At 44.6% G+C, this 16,873-nt stretch overlaps 2 protein-coding genes across 3 annotated transcripts in view; one reads left to right on the top strand and one right to left on the bottom strand.

Moving 5' to 3' along the window:
* The window catches only part of tbc1d22a (TBC1 domain family, member 22a), a 163,981-nt gene extending 158,634 nt beyond the window's left edge, over positions 1-5,347 (bottom strand). For both annotated transcript variants that reach the window (XM_080022691.1, XM_080022690.1), the window contains exons 1-2: positions 5,220-5,347; positions 3,534-3,590 (exon numbers count right to left, since the gene is read on the bottom strand). In XM_080022691.1, the coding sequence (XP_079878817.1) occupies positions 3,534-3,590; positions 5,220-5,281 (119 nt within the window). In that variant the 5' untranslated portion in view covers positions 5,282-5,347. The remainder of the gene's footprint in view (positions 1-3,533; positions 3,591-5,219) is intronic.
* Positions 5,348-5,416: 69 nt separating this feature from the next.
* cerk (ceramide kinase) overlaps positions 5,417-16,873 on the top strand; it is a gene marked incomplete at both ends in the record, with an annotated part of 35,353 nt that continues 23,896 nt past the window's right edge. Inside the window, 2 exons of the mRNA XM_080022362.1 lie at positions 5,417-5,534; positions 10,041-10,310. Of these exons, the coding sequence (XP_079878488.1) occupies positions 5,417-5,534; positions 10,041-10,310 (388 nt within the window). The remainder of the gene's footprint in view (positions 5,535-10,040; positions 10,311-16,873) is intronic.

Below are 16,873 nucleotides of genomic sequence, written 5' to 3'. Positions count from 1 at the left end.
GAGAAAAGGAGGAAGAGAAATACAGAAATAGAGGAGCAGAGATGAGGGGTTAGATAGGCGGACAGATGGAGAGATGGACGTTGACCCGTGTGCAAAAGAGAGGCGGTGGCAAGCAGAGTTACTTTGACGTGTAGACAGGAAAAAAAAGACAGTGGGGGAAAACCAACAGCCTTTTTGTATTCAGGAGGAGACAAAAGTTTGACAGATAATTCATCAGCGTTGGGCAGGAGTCGGAGCATTGAAAAATATTCACGTTTCTTTTTTTTGTTGGGTTTTTTTTTTTTTACACATGGAGCAGCTCTGACAGCACTGGCGTTGTAATGACAGAGAAGCCTGAACAAAAAGGCACATTCCACGAGGGGGGCGAGCAGGGGAGTCGGCGCCTATTCACACCGACGCTTCATTCGGGATCAGTGCGGAGACGGACGCCCTCTCAAGGCTCAACATGATTGAATCTGGCGATATTCGAAAGGCACCGTTTGGTTGAGCTTCATTCTTTGTGCCGCGAGGACACCTTTTCCCCTCTAGCTGGGAACAAGAAATTAAGAAGACAATAACCCCCCACCCCCTGCCCTCCCCCCAAATAAAGATTATTTCCTTTTTTTTTTCATCGCGTGTGTGTGTGTGTGTGTGATTTCTTACAATGACCCGATTTCAAGCATGGACAAGAATTAACATAATAAAGAAAAAGATTTGCTCACATCCGTGTGGGTCTTTGACAACTGAGAAGAAAGGAAAGAGATGTAACTTTCCAACATACACGGAACAAGTGTAAATGAATTTCAATCCTCAGTGGAAATTCACATGATTAAACATTAGTCACAATGGAGAGAAAGAGAGAGAGCGAGAGGGTGGGGGGGGGGGTTTATTGGAACTGGTAACCAGTGAGTTTCATCGTGTGCGTGCGTGCGTGTGTGCGTATATCTTCACCTGCATTTTGTTGAACAGCACTGCTTTGGTTTTATAGTAACTAACCCCCCCTAACTAACCAATCCTCAGTGGAAATTCACATGATTAAACATTAGTCACAATGGAGAGAAAGAGAGAGAGCGAGAGGGTGGGGGGGGGGGTTTATTGGAACTGGTAACCAGTGAGTTTCATCGTGTGCGTGCGTGCGTGCGTATATCTTCACCTGCATTTTGTTGAACAGCACTGCTTTGGTTTTATAGTAACTAACCCCCCCCCCCCCCAAAAAAAATCCATCACAGCCAATTTGACCATTCCGATTCCATTTCAAAGCCTCCCACCACGACAACAACCGGTCATTCAGTTGGATGTGAATTCTAGCAAAGGCTAATTTGATAAGACAACAGGATATATGAAGTCTAGATTTTTATATAAAGCCAAAATAAATTAGTGACTAAATATTAATAATGAAAGTGTTATCTCAACTTCACGTTTTGACTGGTTTTATTTTCATTAATGGAAATATCAATTTAGAAGTAAAAAAAAAACAAAAAACACGTCTGCCTGCATGATAGCCGAGACATAATGAACAAAACTGAAATGCTTATAATACGGTAGCACTTAACGTGGTCAAATTAAGTGCCGAATATTTTTCAGAGTGTCGGGTTTGGATTTATCACAGGTAGTCGATGTTTGTGCAAAAGACAATTTACTTGACTAATCAAAAAGTCAAAACAAATAAACAAACCATAGTCACCACTCGGACTGCTCCGAGTTGTTTTTGTTCTGCATGTGTAGCGTTTAATGCCATGACGCCCAATAACTCAAATGACCCGAACCCAAAAAGCTCTGACTCAGACCATTAATTTCAAATTAACAGAACATAATGATTAACATACAATCAATTTCTCTCCATTTGAGATATCATCTTCTTATTTTTCTTTTTGTCAAAAAGAAGAGATCTGTAAGGCTTTTCTTTAACATCACAGGCTGGCAGTCATTTTCTGAAGCAGTTGTCAGGCTGGCAACCAGGCATCAGCTTTTGTGTGCCATATTTAAATGGTTTATATTTGGTTGTTATGACGGTCTTAGGCAACTGGACCCCTATACTTTAACCATGAAAAAGTGATTAGACATGCATATTACACATCGTTACAGAAATGTCTATATTATATAAATCCTATGTTAATAATATAGCTAATAAGATTTTTACTTGAATTTATTATTTTCATTCATTGCCTTGGGTTGTTTTTTTTTATGATCAGCGTCTTTTAAAGTAAAGCACTTTGAGCCACATGTGGTGTTTGAAAGGTTATTATTATCTTTCTATCTATCTTTACACCACGTGTATAATTTTCCTTAATTTAATGCTACAAAACACAACTGGCTTATTTAAAAGTGCCTCACACAGTCTCTCACACACACAAAAATGCATGCATACAAAATAGTTTGTCTCCCAAGTTTTGATGAAAACCCCTTCTCTTGCATTCATCTGCAGGCTATTTCGGTGATGTTGACAGATTATCTGATGGTTATATTCAACACAAAATAATTACATCTAATGGCAGATGATTGCCTAGTCGGGAGACTCTACACTAAGGTCACGTAAAAGTTTCTTTTTTTTTTTTTTTTTTTTTTAAACAAGGACATGTGGTTGTCAAAAGGAACAACAAGGTCAAATGAAATGGTTGACACTGGGCCAAATCTGGTTAGAACGGGCAACGAGGAACACCATGACGATTGAGCCCTGATTGAATCTCTTTTTGATATGGTTCTTGGCATCTGATCTTGTATTGGGGATATTTGGTTGAAAACAACTCATCTGTAAGTTTTCTTTAAAACAAACTCATCAACATCGACAGTACAAACCAGATTTCCTGGTCACAATTGCAAAGCCATCAATTACAAACTGGCAGCATAATGTCACAAGGAAGTGGCATCAAGATTAAAATAACTACTCAAGATGTTATGACAAGTGGTTGACCGATTAATTGTCTGTCTATTTATTGGGCCGATATTTGCGCATTTTGAGATAATAGGCATCGGCCGATGCCTGCGCTCGCGAGGCTAATAAAAAAAAAAAAAAATTCCATACTATTTCTATACATATAGATTCTGAATAGTTGACACAGTTTCGATACTCGTTACGATACACACTATTGATAAACCGGTGGCAGGGAATTTGAGTGGAGTAATTTATGCCCCTCCAGACTGCGCTGTGCGTGTGTTGGTGCCGGTTTTCCTGTGTTTTCATTTTTAGATCAGGAATATTCATATAAATGTAATATAAAATGTAACATATTATTTATTACAAAAAATAAATAATTGTTTCTTATTTAAAGCCCACTAGCGTTTCATACACGGGTCCAGCCATATAGGTTTTAACGTTAATTTCGCAGATATAGGCGCAGCTCCCAAATGGAATTTGTTATTTTTCTGCGGCCAACCGACCGATGAATGTGACGAATGTTTGGTCGACTATTTGGGGGCAGCCCTACTTGAAACTAAATATAAGCTTCAACAGCCAATCATACAATTGGGAAATTAAATTATCAAGAATTCCACTTCCTAAATGCATCCAAATAAATGGACAGAAGACTCTTAAAATGCATTTAATCCTAACTTACTTGGCATGAAGGAGCGGGTCGAAAGGTGGATGCTGAGCACCATACACATGTTGAATGCTGTAGAAAGGATGAAAAACAGAATGCAGAACGATCAGTCGACTGACGGTACGGTCACCAATCTAGTCAACGTGGCCAGACATGACACCTGAATCAGAATCTGTTTATATGGCCCAGTACATTTTCATGTACAAGGTATTTATCTTGGTAAGGATCGGTGCATTATCGTACAGACAATTAGCATGAAAAAGAGCTTGACAGTCTAAATAAAGAAAAGAAAAAAGCAAATATACAGAGTACACTAAATGTGTTCTATGCACAGAGGATAAACTGAAAGGCTACGGCAGGGGCCAGGTGGCAGTATGGCTGCTACTATTGGCTGTGGGTATAAATGTAAATATAGATGGTATGGCATAGATAACAATGAGTAGATCAAAATTATGACTATGTTATTATTAAAGTACTGAAGTTTAAGCAAGTAAAACTTCATTTATATAGAACCTTTTAATACATACTGTTACAAAGTGCTTCAATAGAAAAGTGAAAAGTAAAAAGAAACACAATGTTTAGAGCAAGGAGTGTCCATAAAAGTGTCCATAAAAACACTTTAGAAATTACTGTCAAATCTATGAAATGTCTAAAAGATGCAACTTGAAACACATAAAACACAATAACTTAAAAACAAACAGACTGACACATTTAAGTGAAGGGGTTTAAAACAAAGATAGAGAGACAGAGCTCAAGGCAGGGTCACCACTGGATTTAAGATTGGAGTGAGGGACAGATAAAAATGCCGAAATCGGTGGATGTGAGTGACCGAGTGGTGGAGTGAGGGATCAGCAACAGTGGATTCCAAGTCTAAAAGGGAGCCATTGAAGACAGGGAGGAGGGGAACTTCGGCTCGTGTTAACAGTCCGGCTGCAGTTTTGTTTGCACTTGCTGTAGTTGAATCGGGAAGAAGCCTGGTTAAGGCAGGTGAAGAGCATAATTGCGGTCGTAAAAACGTGAGAAGACAAAAAGCTATGAATCGATAGCTCCAGATCTGTGGCTGATGACTTGGACAGGATTTCGGATTTCGTAACTGGAAGAAAAGCGCCCGGATGCGACTTGTTTGTGCGTTTCTCCGCGTTTCCAAGTGCCGGCCAAACAGAACACCGGGGCTCATGGAGGAGGCCTTGGCGTTGGAAGCGAGGGGGCCGATACACTGATCAACTTCTCTGGCAAATTGATCAGAACCAATGACAAGGAACTCAGTTTTGACAGGGGGAGAACATTGGTTTTTTTTGAGACATTCAGTTCTTAATGGGCAGCTAAACTGCCGTTAAGACATTGAACATGTATAACAAAGATGATGTCCCTCAACTAAAAACCTCATTGACATACACTCTGAAATGATAAAACAACAACAACATTATGACTTCAAGGCGGATCAAAGTTGGCAAAGCTAATCTGTTAGCCGCTGCTAGCAAGTGTGATGCTAAGGAAGCCAGCTAACAAGGCAGCGTTCGGCCACTCTACCAGCCCCCGGAGCGAACCCTTTTCTGGGGGGCTGCGGCGGGCAGGCTGTGGAGGTGGCGCTGGGGGCGGTGATCCACAGACGTGTGCGGTTCGTTCCCAGAGCCGGTCACCCGGCCGAGGGAAGGAAGCTGCATCCTGGACAGCCGAGCGGGGCTCCACCACGTCACTCACCTGCCGGGAACCTTCGCCGTGCTCCTCTTCCAGAACTGCTTCTTATTCCCGTCACTCGACATGGTGCCGGCCGTGGCCCCGTCCTTGTTACCGGTTCCCGGGTGCTGTCGCCGCCGTTAAACCGCGAAAGATGTGTTTATTTACCACCAGGCAGCTCCCCCCCCCCCCACGCCTCCTCCACGACTCAGAGAGCTGCCATGTTGACGCCGCTGCCCGGGCCGTCCAACAAGCGCCGCGCCGATTGGCCGAGCGGGCCGGCGGCCGCGGGACGCCGGCCAATCGGGAGTGCGCTCGGACGCGGGGTGGCCAAGACGGGTGTGACGTCACGGGCGGCGTCACGATAGCGGAAGTGCGCGCTGGTCGCTTACTCTTCCAAAGGCTCCCTCACGTGCATCACGACGTGTTTGTGTGCTGTTCATATGTGAAGCAAAAACATTGAAATACATGATCATACTTCATTATGAACAAATCATTATTTTATTATATAATTGTATAATTGTATCATATATATATATATATATATATATGATATAAATACACAATTATATATATTGTGTATTTATAAATTAATAAAGTTATGAAAATCATTTTATTATTCATCATTATTATTTTCAATATTACCGTGGTTCTTTGCGAGTGTCTTATTACGTGATTCGCATCATCAGCATTTTACGCTTATTGTTTTGCCGTTCTTGTGCGAGGGCAAAGCCCTGCACTGGTGCAGACTTTCTCGGACATGTTAACATGGCACAGTTTAACAAAGTGTCAATGAGCGGGTCCTGTGTTGCCCAGTGGGAGATGAAACTGCCGGTCGAGGTCATACACGGCGGAAAGACACTCTGCGACTCAGTCCCAGAGCCCTCCAGCCCCGCTGGCTCACCGTTTCGCTGTTCATTGATTTTTGTTTTTCGGTTTAAGTGTCATGGGTCCAAATTGCACCAAATTCCTCACTGCTCGTCCTTGGCCCATCAGCAATACACCTGACGTGTGAGGTAGATCGAATTGTCGAGATAATCGAAGGACATACAGACGGACAGAGATACCTTCCTTTTTATTTAAGATAGTTGTACCATTTTTACACCAATATTATGGGGTGTACCCAGGTTTCTTAGAAGCTGGTAAACCCGCTAAAAATAGGCGATTGACGCTTTGGGTCTCAGTTTGGGTCGGTGCTGGAGTGACTCGGAGCCCGACGGGGAGCGTGGGGGTTCTCTGCTTCGGAGTGGTCCCCACATTCAAAACATTTCATGGTCCCGGATGCGGGAAAAAAATCAACAAGTTCTGATTTTGGATTCTAAATTGGATATGAAATGATCGAATGATACAGGGATATTCCTGTCTATTTATACGGCAATGTCCAGAACTTAAACGTGCGTCGCATCGTGCAGGTAAAGGGGCCAAAATGAACGGGTCGACCCGGATGTTCACATCAGAGCCGATCGGAGGTTGAGCCGCTAAAAATCTAACAAAGGAGATGCACAAAGTCCTACAACACTTGTGTTGCTTAATCATCCTACCAGGAGTTTGGATGTTTTTTGGGGCATATTTTGTATTGACATTTTCGATTGCAGATTAAGACGGCAACAAAATTACTTAACATTTCCCCTTTATTCATAATTAAAACTTCAAAAGTCACTTCTGTGACTTCAGTGTTTGGAATCTTCCCTCAAATCAAGTGGTTTTTTTTTTTGTTTTTTTTTTTAAACCTGTGCTGTCAGCATGCTGGGTATACAAGACAGAGTTTTTGTATGCCATTTGCATCTAGGACAGAGTTAGTCTGCAAGTGGAGTTCAAGTTCTCAACCTGCAATGCAACTCTTTATTAATTTTTAAATCATCAAGAACTGCTGCAATAACTCTGTCCTGTGGATGACCTGTAGAATGACAAGAGCACAGTTTTGGTTATGGAGAGCCACCACCAGCCCCCCTCTTTGGAGAACTATTTATCATGTTTGGGTCTATAAACAACTGATCACTACTCCAAGAGGGGGAGGATCACCACGGTGAGACAAATAAACATAGAAACAAACAACATTTACACAAAAACATGAAAATTGGACGACAACATGTATTGAAAAACTGAATTAGGTCCAGGAAAACTGGAACTACAACTGGTCACGTGGCCTCTTCCTGTCAAAGTTATGGCAGTAAATGAGGGAGGACCCCCCCAGTATGCTGGGGTGCACTCCAAGCAGGTGTGCGTGCGTGGGTGTGTGTGTAAGATGTCCACCGGTGAGTGTACATGACTTATCCCCATTGGTACTGGTGTAGAAGGTCGGTATTACGTCACGGTGCCTCCAAGCAGCGCAAGGGGCCCCGAAGCCCCCCCGAACCCCACAGCCCCGCGGACAACCCCCGGCTGCAGGAGATCCCCGGGTACCCCCGCCGTGCGGCCACCGAAGACCCCCGGGCCCCCAGAGAAGCCCGAGGGCCGTGGAGCAACTCCCACGCCCAGCCCCGAGGAGCATGACCCAGTCCCAGGGAGCACGAGGAGACCCCGCACCCCAGGGCTGCACACATACAACCCACCCCCGGGCGCAGGCACAAGACGCCGGGTATACAGGCACTCCGCCGCCCCCAGCACCTGGGGCGTCCGCCGCAGAAGCAAAAGGCCCACAGCCGCCCCCCACACCCCAAACCACACCCACGACGACAAGCAGTCCCCCCAGGGGCCCTGAAAGGCATCCGGCGGCGCTCTCCGGGTCACAGCAGATCCCAAGCCACCAGGCGCAAGCCGTCAGGACTCCAGCCAGGCCGGGAAGGGGGGGCCCACCCGACCGCCCCCTGGCCAACCACGCGCCCACACCGACACGCCAGCGACTGCCACCCCGGAAAAAAACAATAATAATAATAATAAATAAATAAAGAAATAAAGAAAGAAAAACCCCAGTGCTCATGTGTGCCGTTGGTAACTGCAGTTAAAATTGTGGGGTTGGGGGTGCGAGTCCTTCAGGCAAGTCGAACGGGGATCTCTCGCACCCCTCCTGTCCCGCAGGACCTGGTCTAATGGGGTGTTGTTCGGAGTAGGATTGGTGTGCCAGTGTAGTATATGTTCTAAACTAATGTGAGTGGGATTAAACTTTTTGGGACAGACGAGAAGCACGCTTGGGCAGGAGCGTGGCAGGCAAGATGGCAGCTGCCCACCGCATCCCCACCCACATAGCCTGCACCCCGCCCATCCCGGAAGCCCTCGGTCTATTGTGTGGTGTATGTGCTGAGTATGAGTTTTGGCACTGGGAGAGATGGCGAGTCGCAACCGGATATTCAAGTCTTTATTGAATCAATCGTCTCGACAACATGTGACATTAAGACAAAAACATAAGCACCATAATGAAATAACGCCAACGTTCTTCAACTTACGGTAAATTTGCAACGGTTTTTCACTAGTTCCTGCTCCAAATGTGGATCGATGTCGATAAAACTTGCACCACGAGATCTCTTAAACGCCCCGGCTCCAATGAGACCTCGACCATGTCTGCGCATACTGTGGTTGTTGTGTTTCGGATACTTTTCGCCCGAAAAATTCCAAGAAGATAATTAATAATAATAAAAATCTAAGAAAAAAACGAATGAAAATATAGCTGCAGGCAGCAATACACAGGGTCCAGTCTCGAAAACAATTACAATTTGTTTTTGTTACAATTTTCCGAGTTTCCCTTGAATTGGCTCACGTAATGACGCGAGTCTGATTGACACGCAGCATTTTTAACACAAGAATACAATTGCTGCACGTTATGACTTTATCCTAAAAATTAGAAGGTGGCTAACTAGTACCTGTAGTCCAAAGAGTCCTGCCTCATGGGTGTCTCTGTGGAAGGAAATCACTCCGTGTGGAAGTTCCCAAAAACACGGATGAAACACTGCATGTCCCTCAGAGACATTTGAGCAAGTTTTGAAATAAAATAAAACAGACACGATTCGGACCCGTTGCTCTGGAGCTGCACGCGAACTCCATGCGTGAGGACACAAACACGGAATATGTTTTGGACGGTTTTCGACTCCCACAGTTTGTGTGTTAGGACCGCGTGGAATGCTGCAGGAGGAACACTGCACCGGGTTTGATGGAGCAGAATGCCTTAATATTTACCAAAAGGGAAAAAGGAATAAAATATCAAACAAAATCCCACACCAACATCAAACAGGTAAGGTGATACACACACACACACACACACACACACACACACACACACACACACACACACAGAGTTCACCACCGGCCCCAAAGGTTTTGCCGTGCGATGCATGAGCGTTCGGCTACTTCTGGTCAAATTTCATCAGGTTTTCCACTAATTCCTGCCATGTACTGTATGTGGGCCGATTTGGATGAAAGTTGAACCACCGGAATGTCTGCGACGTCCCGGCTCTAACGACACCTCAGCCGCGTCCGTAGCTCCAGCGGTTGTCCTGTTCCAGACACTGTTAGCCCGAAAAGTGCCCAGAAGGGTAATTATAACAATCGGAACAATCACAATCCCTGCAGGATGGAGCCCGAATAATAAAACAGACGGTGAAGTCAGTTAACAACTTAACGGAAAATGTAGGCAATAAAATAAAAATAAAAAGATTGTTGAAACAATACTTGTATCATGCTAATTGCATGTGGGCGTTTGTTTTTTTATTTATGACTGGGATAGACACAAGATTCCCCTTAAATTCCGCGTTGAAAACTTCAATCGACGGGTCAGCCCCTCTACACTTTCGGCTGCGAGTGGGCGCGACGCATCCCCGGCGAAAGGGACGAGCCGACAGTCCGCTGAACATTCTGGGTTTGTTTGTTTTGGCTTTTTTTGTTTTGTTTTTTCTTTTCACGACACACCTCCAGCTTCGTCGGGAACCTACCGACGGCGGCGAGTGGACGCGCTCGCGTCGGAGGCGACGTCGTTGCGCGCCGCTCAGCCGGCTTTCGGGTGTCGGCGGCGCGGCGAGGAGAGCGGCGGTTGCGGACGGTCGGTGATGGAGCGTTGGCCCGCGGCGCTGTCGTCCCAGCTCCGCCACAACGGCGCGCCCGTGGAGGTGCTGCTCGACGCCAGCCGCCTGGCGTGGAAGGGAGCCGAGAGGAGCGGAAGGGCGAGAGGCGATCCATCGGGGGACGGTAAGAGGCGAAGCCGAACGTTGCTAGCACCGAAACAGACAAACGAGGATGGAACTTTCCCCGGTGTAACCAGGGCAAATAACCTTTATTGTGCTCTGTAGGCCATATTTCATTTTTAAACGTATTATCCAAGCGTTTCAACTATAAAAAAAATATACTATCATATAATATTAAACTATAATTACACACATATTATATGGTGTAGTAAACAATTTCTCTAAAGAGATCACTGTTGACAAGCTTTTTCACAGCAGGAGCTTTTAAACAGGTTTCTAGTCTGTAAAGTCATTCACTCACCCATTGTAAATATTTACATATTTATCTATTTACATTGCACGTGCTCTCCCTTCCTCTTTGAATATTCTGCTTGCCCTTTTTGAAATACTTTTCCCTGAATTTTGTCATTATTATTGTTCTTGGTTTTTTAACGAGCTGGGGGTCACTGACAGCCGGAGGAGTCAAATCGTTTGGCGGCGTAAGCCTGCCAGGCCACAAAAGAAAGTGCCATTCAGATTCCGATGGAGACACGTCCGTCCTCGCCGCACTGAGCCTCCGTCCGTCCGCCCGCCCTCAACAAAAACAGGCACATTCTGAGGGAGCGATGGACGACGGATGGATGAAGCCTGAAGCCCGGAGTCAGGGGCAAGAGGCCGCGCACAGGAGTCGGCAGCTTGTTTGTGGAGCGCCGCGTTGTGTGTGTGTGTGTGTGTGTGTGTGTGTGTGTGTGTGTGTGTGTGTGTGTGTGTGTGTGTGTGTGTGTGTGTGTGTGTGTGCGTGTTATCCGATGTCTTTGTTTTTGATCCCCCTGAAGTTTGGACACCGCTACCTCAAGTAGGGGAATTATTTACTAAATAGCGACGGTATTCCCCGCTCACTCGTGGAAACAGTTGTTTTTTTGCCGTCACACAAATCAAAGGATCCTCGGAGCCGGGGGTTTTGCTCAGCTTCTTTTTTTTTTTTTTTTGCAATATCTGTTATTCTCAAAGTATCTCCCACCCCCACCCCCGACACTTTTTTCCCGGAAGCGCTTTCGAAGTGCTGTGCCCCCTTCGTGTTCGTCTGTGTCGGGAAAATTCCAGTTAATCTCGACCTCTGGAGGCTCCGTGTTTGTTCATCTAAATGTTTGTTCATCTAAATGAGGCCCCCCCCCTCGGCTCTTCTCGTCGATGACTGACATGGGGTTGAGTGATCACCGCCACTCTGCGCACACACTCGAGTCCACGTCGCTTGGCTGACCTAGCTTCCCCAAAGTGGAATCAAGTGCCCGATAGTCACCTGCAATAAGCGGCTCCATTCGTCCTGGTCGGTGCTCAACCGCACGTCCGGGACCAAGGTCGAGTTCAACCGGCTCCCGGAGGAAAGACGGTCGTTTAGTATGGCATCTGTGTGGCCCTTCTTTTATAAGAGCAAATATCAGAATAGGTGAATAAACACATTTTTTTTTTAGTTTTTTTTATGAAGTATCAGAACATTTTGTGCTAAGTGAATCAAATGCCCTTTGCAAAAAATTACATGATAATACATGATAAGGGCTGCATTGTGTGGGCACGGCCTCCATTCCACTTTTTTTCCGTTGCATAGTTTTGTTGTTTGTTGTGGGGATTTTTTGTCACCCTTCTCACTCCGAAAACAGGAAGTGTTCTCTTCCGAGCAGGCTGCACATGTTTTCACAGACCTGTTGGTTTGCATCGCAGAGTTGGGCCTCATATTGGTAACGTGGACCGCAGGTCGTAGTCGTAACATTTGATCTGATTTAGGATTTAGTCGGTTACAAATCGGCTGTTGGGTTTGGGAACACGTTTGGGGTTTGAGAAGATTGCCCACCTCGTGATATAATAAAAAGGTCACTGGTTCGGGTCCCCTGACAGCGTTTGTCCCGTCACACTGTTGATCAGCTGTAGGTATGAGAAACCAAATGTTGTTTCGCGTTCTCATTCACACAATTTGTCTTTCAAATACATCTCGCTGTGACACAAATGTAAAATTTGAGTTTCCATCTTACACGCTCAATACATATACACAACTAATGTATAGTAAACATTATACATTTTTCACCTTCAAAAGGGCTAATGAAAAATAAAATGCACACCTACACAGAGTGCAAATACTGCATTATCCTTTCACTTTTGGTGCTTTCATACGATATTTACACACAAGAGTTAGTTAAAAATCAACCATTATAAGCGTTGATTAGAACATCTAGAACAGTCTTTACTGTAATGCAGCCCGAAAGACCTATATTACGATATCTAGTCCCTCAGCGCACATCATTGGGTATATTGATGGAAAGGAAGGGAAATGGAAATGGGTAAAGGTAATGGAAACTGTGTGTGTGTGTGTGTCCCTCTCAGTACACACACACACACACACACACACACACACACACACACACACACAGACACACACACACACACACACACACACACACACACACTCTAAATCCCATCTCTGAGCTGGCACGGCCCCCTGAGCCCTGGAGTAAATCCTATGTCCAGATAATGCCTGAGTCACTCCTTTCAAAACATGCAAACTCCCTTCTTGAGGCCAGGCCTGAATAAATCATGCCATATGCTTGGAGGAGCCTCTCCCATTTCCTTTTTACACACATCGATTCACTATGCTTAGCAAGTAGTCCTTCCTCAGGCCCTGTAAGCCCGGATCATCCCCCTTGGCCAAGCGAGGGTTTAGCTGTTTGCACTCCTCTGTGCTGCGGCGGGGTCCAGATCCACTGTGCCACACTCAGCCAGGGCTCATGCCGCTGCTGTTGAAAAGCAGCCGTGTAGTGGGAGAGAGGAGGACGTTTGTATCCATACGTCCCTTAGCGGTTAAACCCCATGCTGAAAGCCACTATATGCATGGCTTGGAGCAAAGCCGTTTGACGTGCCGCCAGGGCTGGGCCGTGTATCGGTGCCATATCGATATCATGATCGTGATATTTAACAGACCTCCTGGTCATAATATCGACACTGCGAATGATTGGGTCCCTGATATATCTTGTGCGTAAATATGTTCTGAAAGCACCAACAGTCGTCCCCAAAGTATCGGCAAATTACCGATAGAGATATTCCTCAAGTCTAAGGACGAGAAAACAACAGTATCAACTATAGAGCCGTATGGGCCGGACAAAGCCCTTTAAGGCAGGATAAGAAGCCCACAACAATTTAAAACAGATAATTACATAAAAAGCAAGATCTCTCAGAGGGGGTTCATTTTCAATAGATTTTTTTTTTTTCTGACGTTAAAACCGAACAATCAACTGGTGCTCGGTATCCGCCGATGATTAAGGCGTGATAATCCGAGTGGTGTAATGAAAAGCTGGGATCGAGCGTCCGCTGGGACTGGGTTTTTCTCCTCCTTTCTTCCTCATGTGTTTGTCTAATGCTTTTGGTTTAACAAACCCATCGGGGGCCCCGAGAGAGAAATCCTCGTGCGGGGTTTGACAGCTCATCTCAGCGAGCGAGCGAGAGCGAGAGAGAGACCCACAGGGAGACAAAGGCACGGTGAAGGAGAGAGGTTGTGTCAACAGCACAAGTGAAAACATATAACTGGCAGCATTCCAGGCCCTTTTATTACATATACATTCCCTATTTATCCAAAGCTTGTGTCAATAATGTGAATGAATGGGTCTTGAAAGCTGACCGCAATTGAGTCAATGATGATGCATTAATGGTGTGTGTGTGTTTGTGTGTGTGTGTCTGTGTCTGTGTGTGTGTGTGTGCGCGTGCGAGACAAAGAGTTGCCTAGCTTTCTCTATCACACCTCGTGCCGTTAACGGTGCCGTCCGCTTGGTTCGACCGCCAGCCAAGACAACTCATTGGTTGCACTTTTTAAATCATATTAATTTATACCCATGCCTTGGTTTGACTTTTTACGACTGTTATTTTCAGATTTGTGTTAAAATAATGCTGAATTACAATTAAGTACATCCATTTATCTGATTTATCTGTTGATTACTTTACTGTTTCGGTGTGATTTATTAAGAACATACTACATAATGACGCTGACATTTTGATAAGGTGCAAAGTGATGTATATGCTCATCTGGAGACATTTTATAATATCTAACAAAGCTGGACCAGCTTTGGGGGCAGTTCCACATTGCACATTAGATACTTTATACATGATCAAATTCATCAACATATTGACAAAAATAGTGGATCTGCTCAATTCCCGATGTCATCGCCATTATTTCGACGTCAGAAATCTTTATGCCATCATGTCGACAAATTAAACTTTTTTGGCAACCGCCTCAAATTTTGACAATGGCCGATGAATGAGTGGACCGGGAATTCAACATGGTGTCGTGGCGTTTGTGTTGTTCACCCTTTAACGCGGCGTCGGTGCCGAGCCGCTCTGACAATGAAGGGATTAGAGTGTGAACGAGTGACTGAGTGAGGGAGCTAGGGGAGGAGTGCGGCGAACAACAGAAGAGCATGATGACAGCGACCTGTTGACAATATTGTGTTTAACTGAGGGCAGACACACACTTAAACGGGCAGGTTGCACTTTCTCACAATTCTATTCAGTAATCATTAGACATTCTATTGCCCTTTCTGCATTTCGGTTCTCCAGTCATAATGTAAATCCATCAAGTTCCCATTTTGAGCCACACACTTATTTTTACCTCATGTCTTGTCTTGTCTAATTTGATCCTGCTTGTCCAATTACTGTAGTCCAATTTTATCAATTGATTTCTTGCTGTTTTTCCCTTTTCTTTCTTCCTATTGGGATAGAAAAAATTATATTTATTTATTTATTTATTTATTTATTTATTATTTACATTTATTAAAAAAAATATATATATTTATTTTCTGTTTAATTGTGTTGTTATGGTAGCTATCCTCTTGAATCGACAATAATGATTAATTATAAATCACTACATTCAAAAAAACAACAACAAAGAAACATGAAACAGACACATGTTAAAGGTGCTAAACCTTTTGAGCACCAGGGATGTGGTTCAGGAGGGTCGCCATCCTTGTATCCTGCATGACAGTTGTGGCGTGTAATGAGGTATTCCCCACACACACACACACACACACACACACACACACACATACACACACACACACACACACACGCACACACACACACACACACACACACGGCAGGGCTTGGAAAAGCAGGAATGCTTTTTGTGCTTGAAACTAGTCCGATGAGATGCCGTAAAACTGGAGGAGCAGGGAGCCGTGTTTAGATGTGTGTGTGTGTGTGTGTGTGTGTGTTAGAGAGAGTGTCACTCTCCCAACGTCCGCTAGGATAATAAGCAACGGCCCTTTGTGTTGGTTAGGAAAACAAAATGCTCCTAAATCACCTTATGAATAGAGAGCGCTTTCACTCACCTCTGTTTGGACTACATCAGAGCGGTAACACCAAAAATTAGAGTTTTCATTATCTGCCATTGTGTGGATCAGTGGTTGAAACCTGGCATTTGCACTGCCTTGATTTGAGATAATTATGATTATTATTATATGTAGTAGAAGTTGGGCTTCCAGTATCATGACATTTTAGTCGAAGATTAATTTTTACACAAATAATTTGCGATTAACAATTCAATGGTCTTTTTTTGTTCATTTTTTGTAACCCTAATAGTGGCCAACAATGAAGACAATACAGACAATTAGCATTACCAATTACCAATCTAAAAATGAAAAAAACAGAAACAAATTTGCAAAAAATATACAGAATATACCAATGCACAGAATAAATTGAACTTAATTATACCAAGAGGCAGTATGGTTGCTATTATAACTATAGGTATTATTACTATTGTCATTATTATATAACAACATATATGATTATTCATATGATAATAATATATATGTTATTATTATTATTGTGAGTGTATACTGTATATTGCTTTTGGGAAAATCTCTATATTTGTTGTTGGCAGTATTCACATTCAATTGGTTTCCAACAGAGGAAATGAACTTTTTTTTTTTTTAATTTATTTTAACGTATTTTATTAGACTGCCATCTTCTCCGGCCCCTGGTTCTAGTAAACACGGCACAGTGACTCACTGACAGGACAGGGAGTCTGAGTCGGGTCACAGCAGAGAGAGGATCGGCCTCATGCGGCCGGTGGCTTAGCACATCGCTGAGGGGCTTCGCTAAGCTGCAGAGAAAGAGAAGAAAGAAGGAAAAGTTGGTAATGTGCTTGTTGGTGGGATTATTGTGGACGTCTTACTGCGTGTGTGTGTGTGTGTGTGTGTGTGTGGGGGGGGGGGGGGGGGTTATTGACGCGATCTGAGATTGTGGGAATGTCGGCTTTTCTTCCCAAGTTCCTCCCCTGACCCACTATCCTGGGATTGCGGGCTTTGTGACGAACGATAAACAATAGTGCTGAGATTCGGCACAGGAGGAATGACGCTGCGCCCTGACTCCCGGATGCCTGCACCAATCTCCCTCTTCAAGTCAGACAAACGTTAAGAAAGCTGTCTGCCCCAGATCGGAACCAATCAGTGCCGCCCGGGCGCTGAATCGACCGACCGTGTTTGCGGTCGCAGGCAAGGAAGCCATGCTGCTGTCTGCAGCCGCGGCTTAACCACGCCCCCTGGTCCGCCT

This window comes from Zeus faber (genome assembly GCF_960531495.2).
Source record: "Zeus faber genome assembly, chromosome: 21".
NCBI lineage: Eukaryota > Metazoa > Chordata > Actinopteri > Zeiformes > Zeidae > Zeus > Zeus faber.
This window is presented reverse-complemented; position numbering and strand designations above follow the sequence as displayed.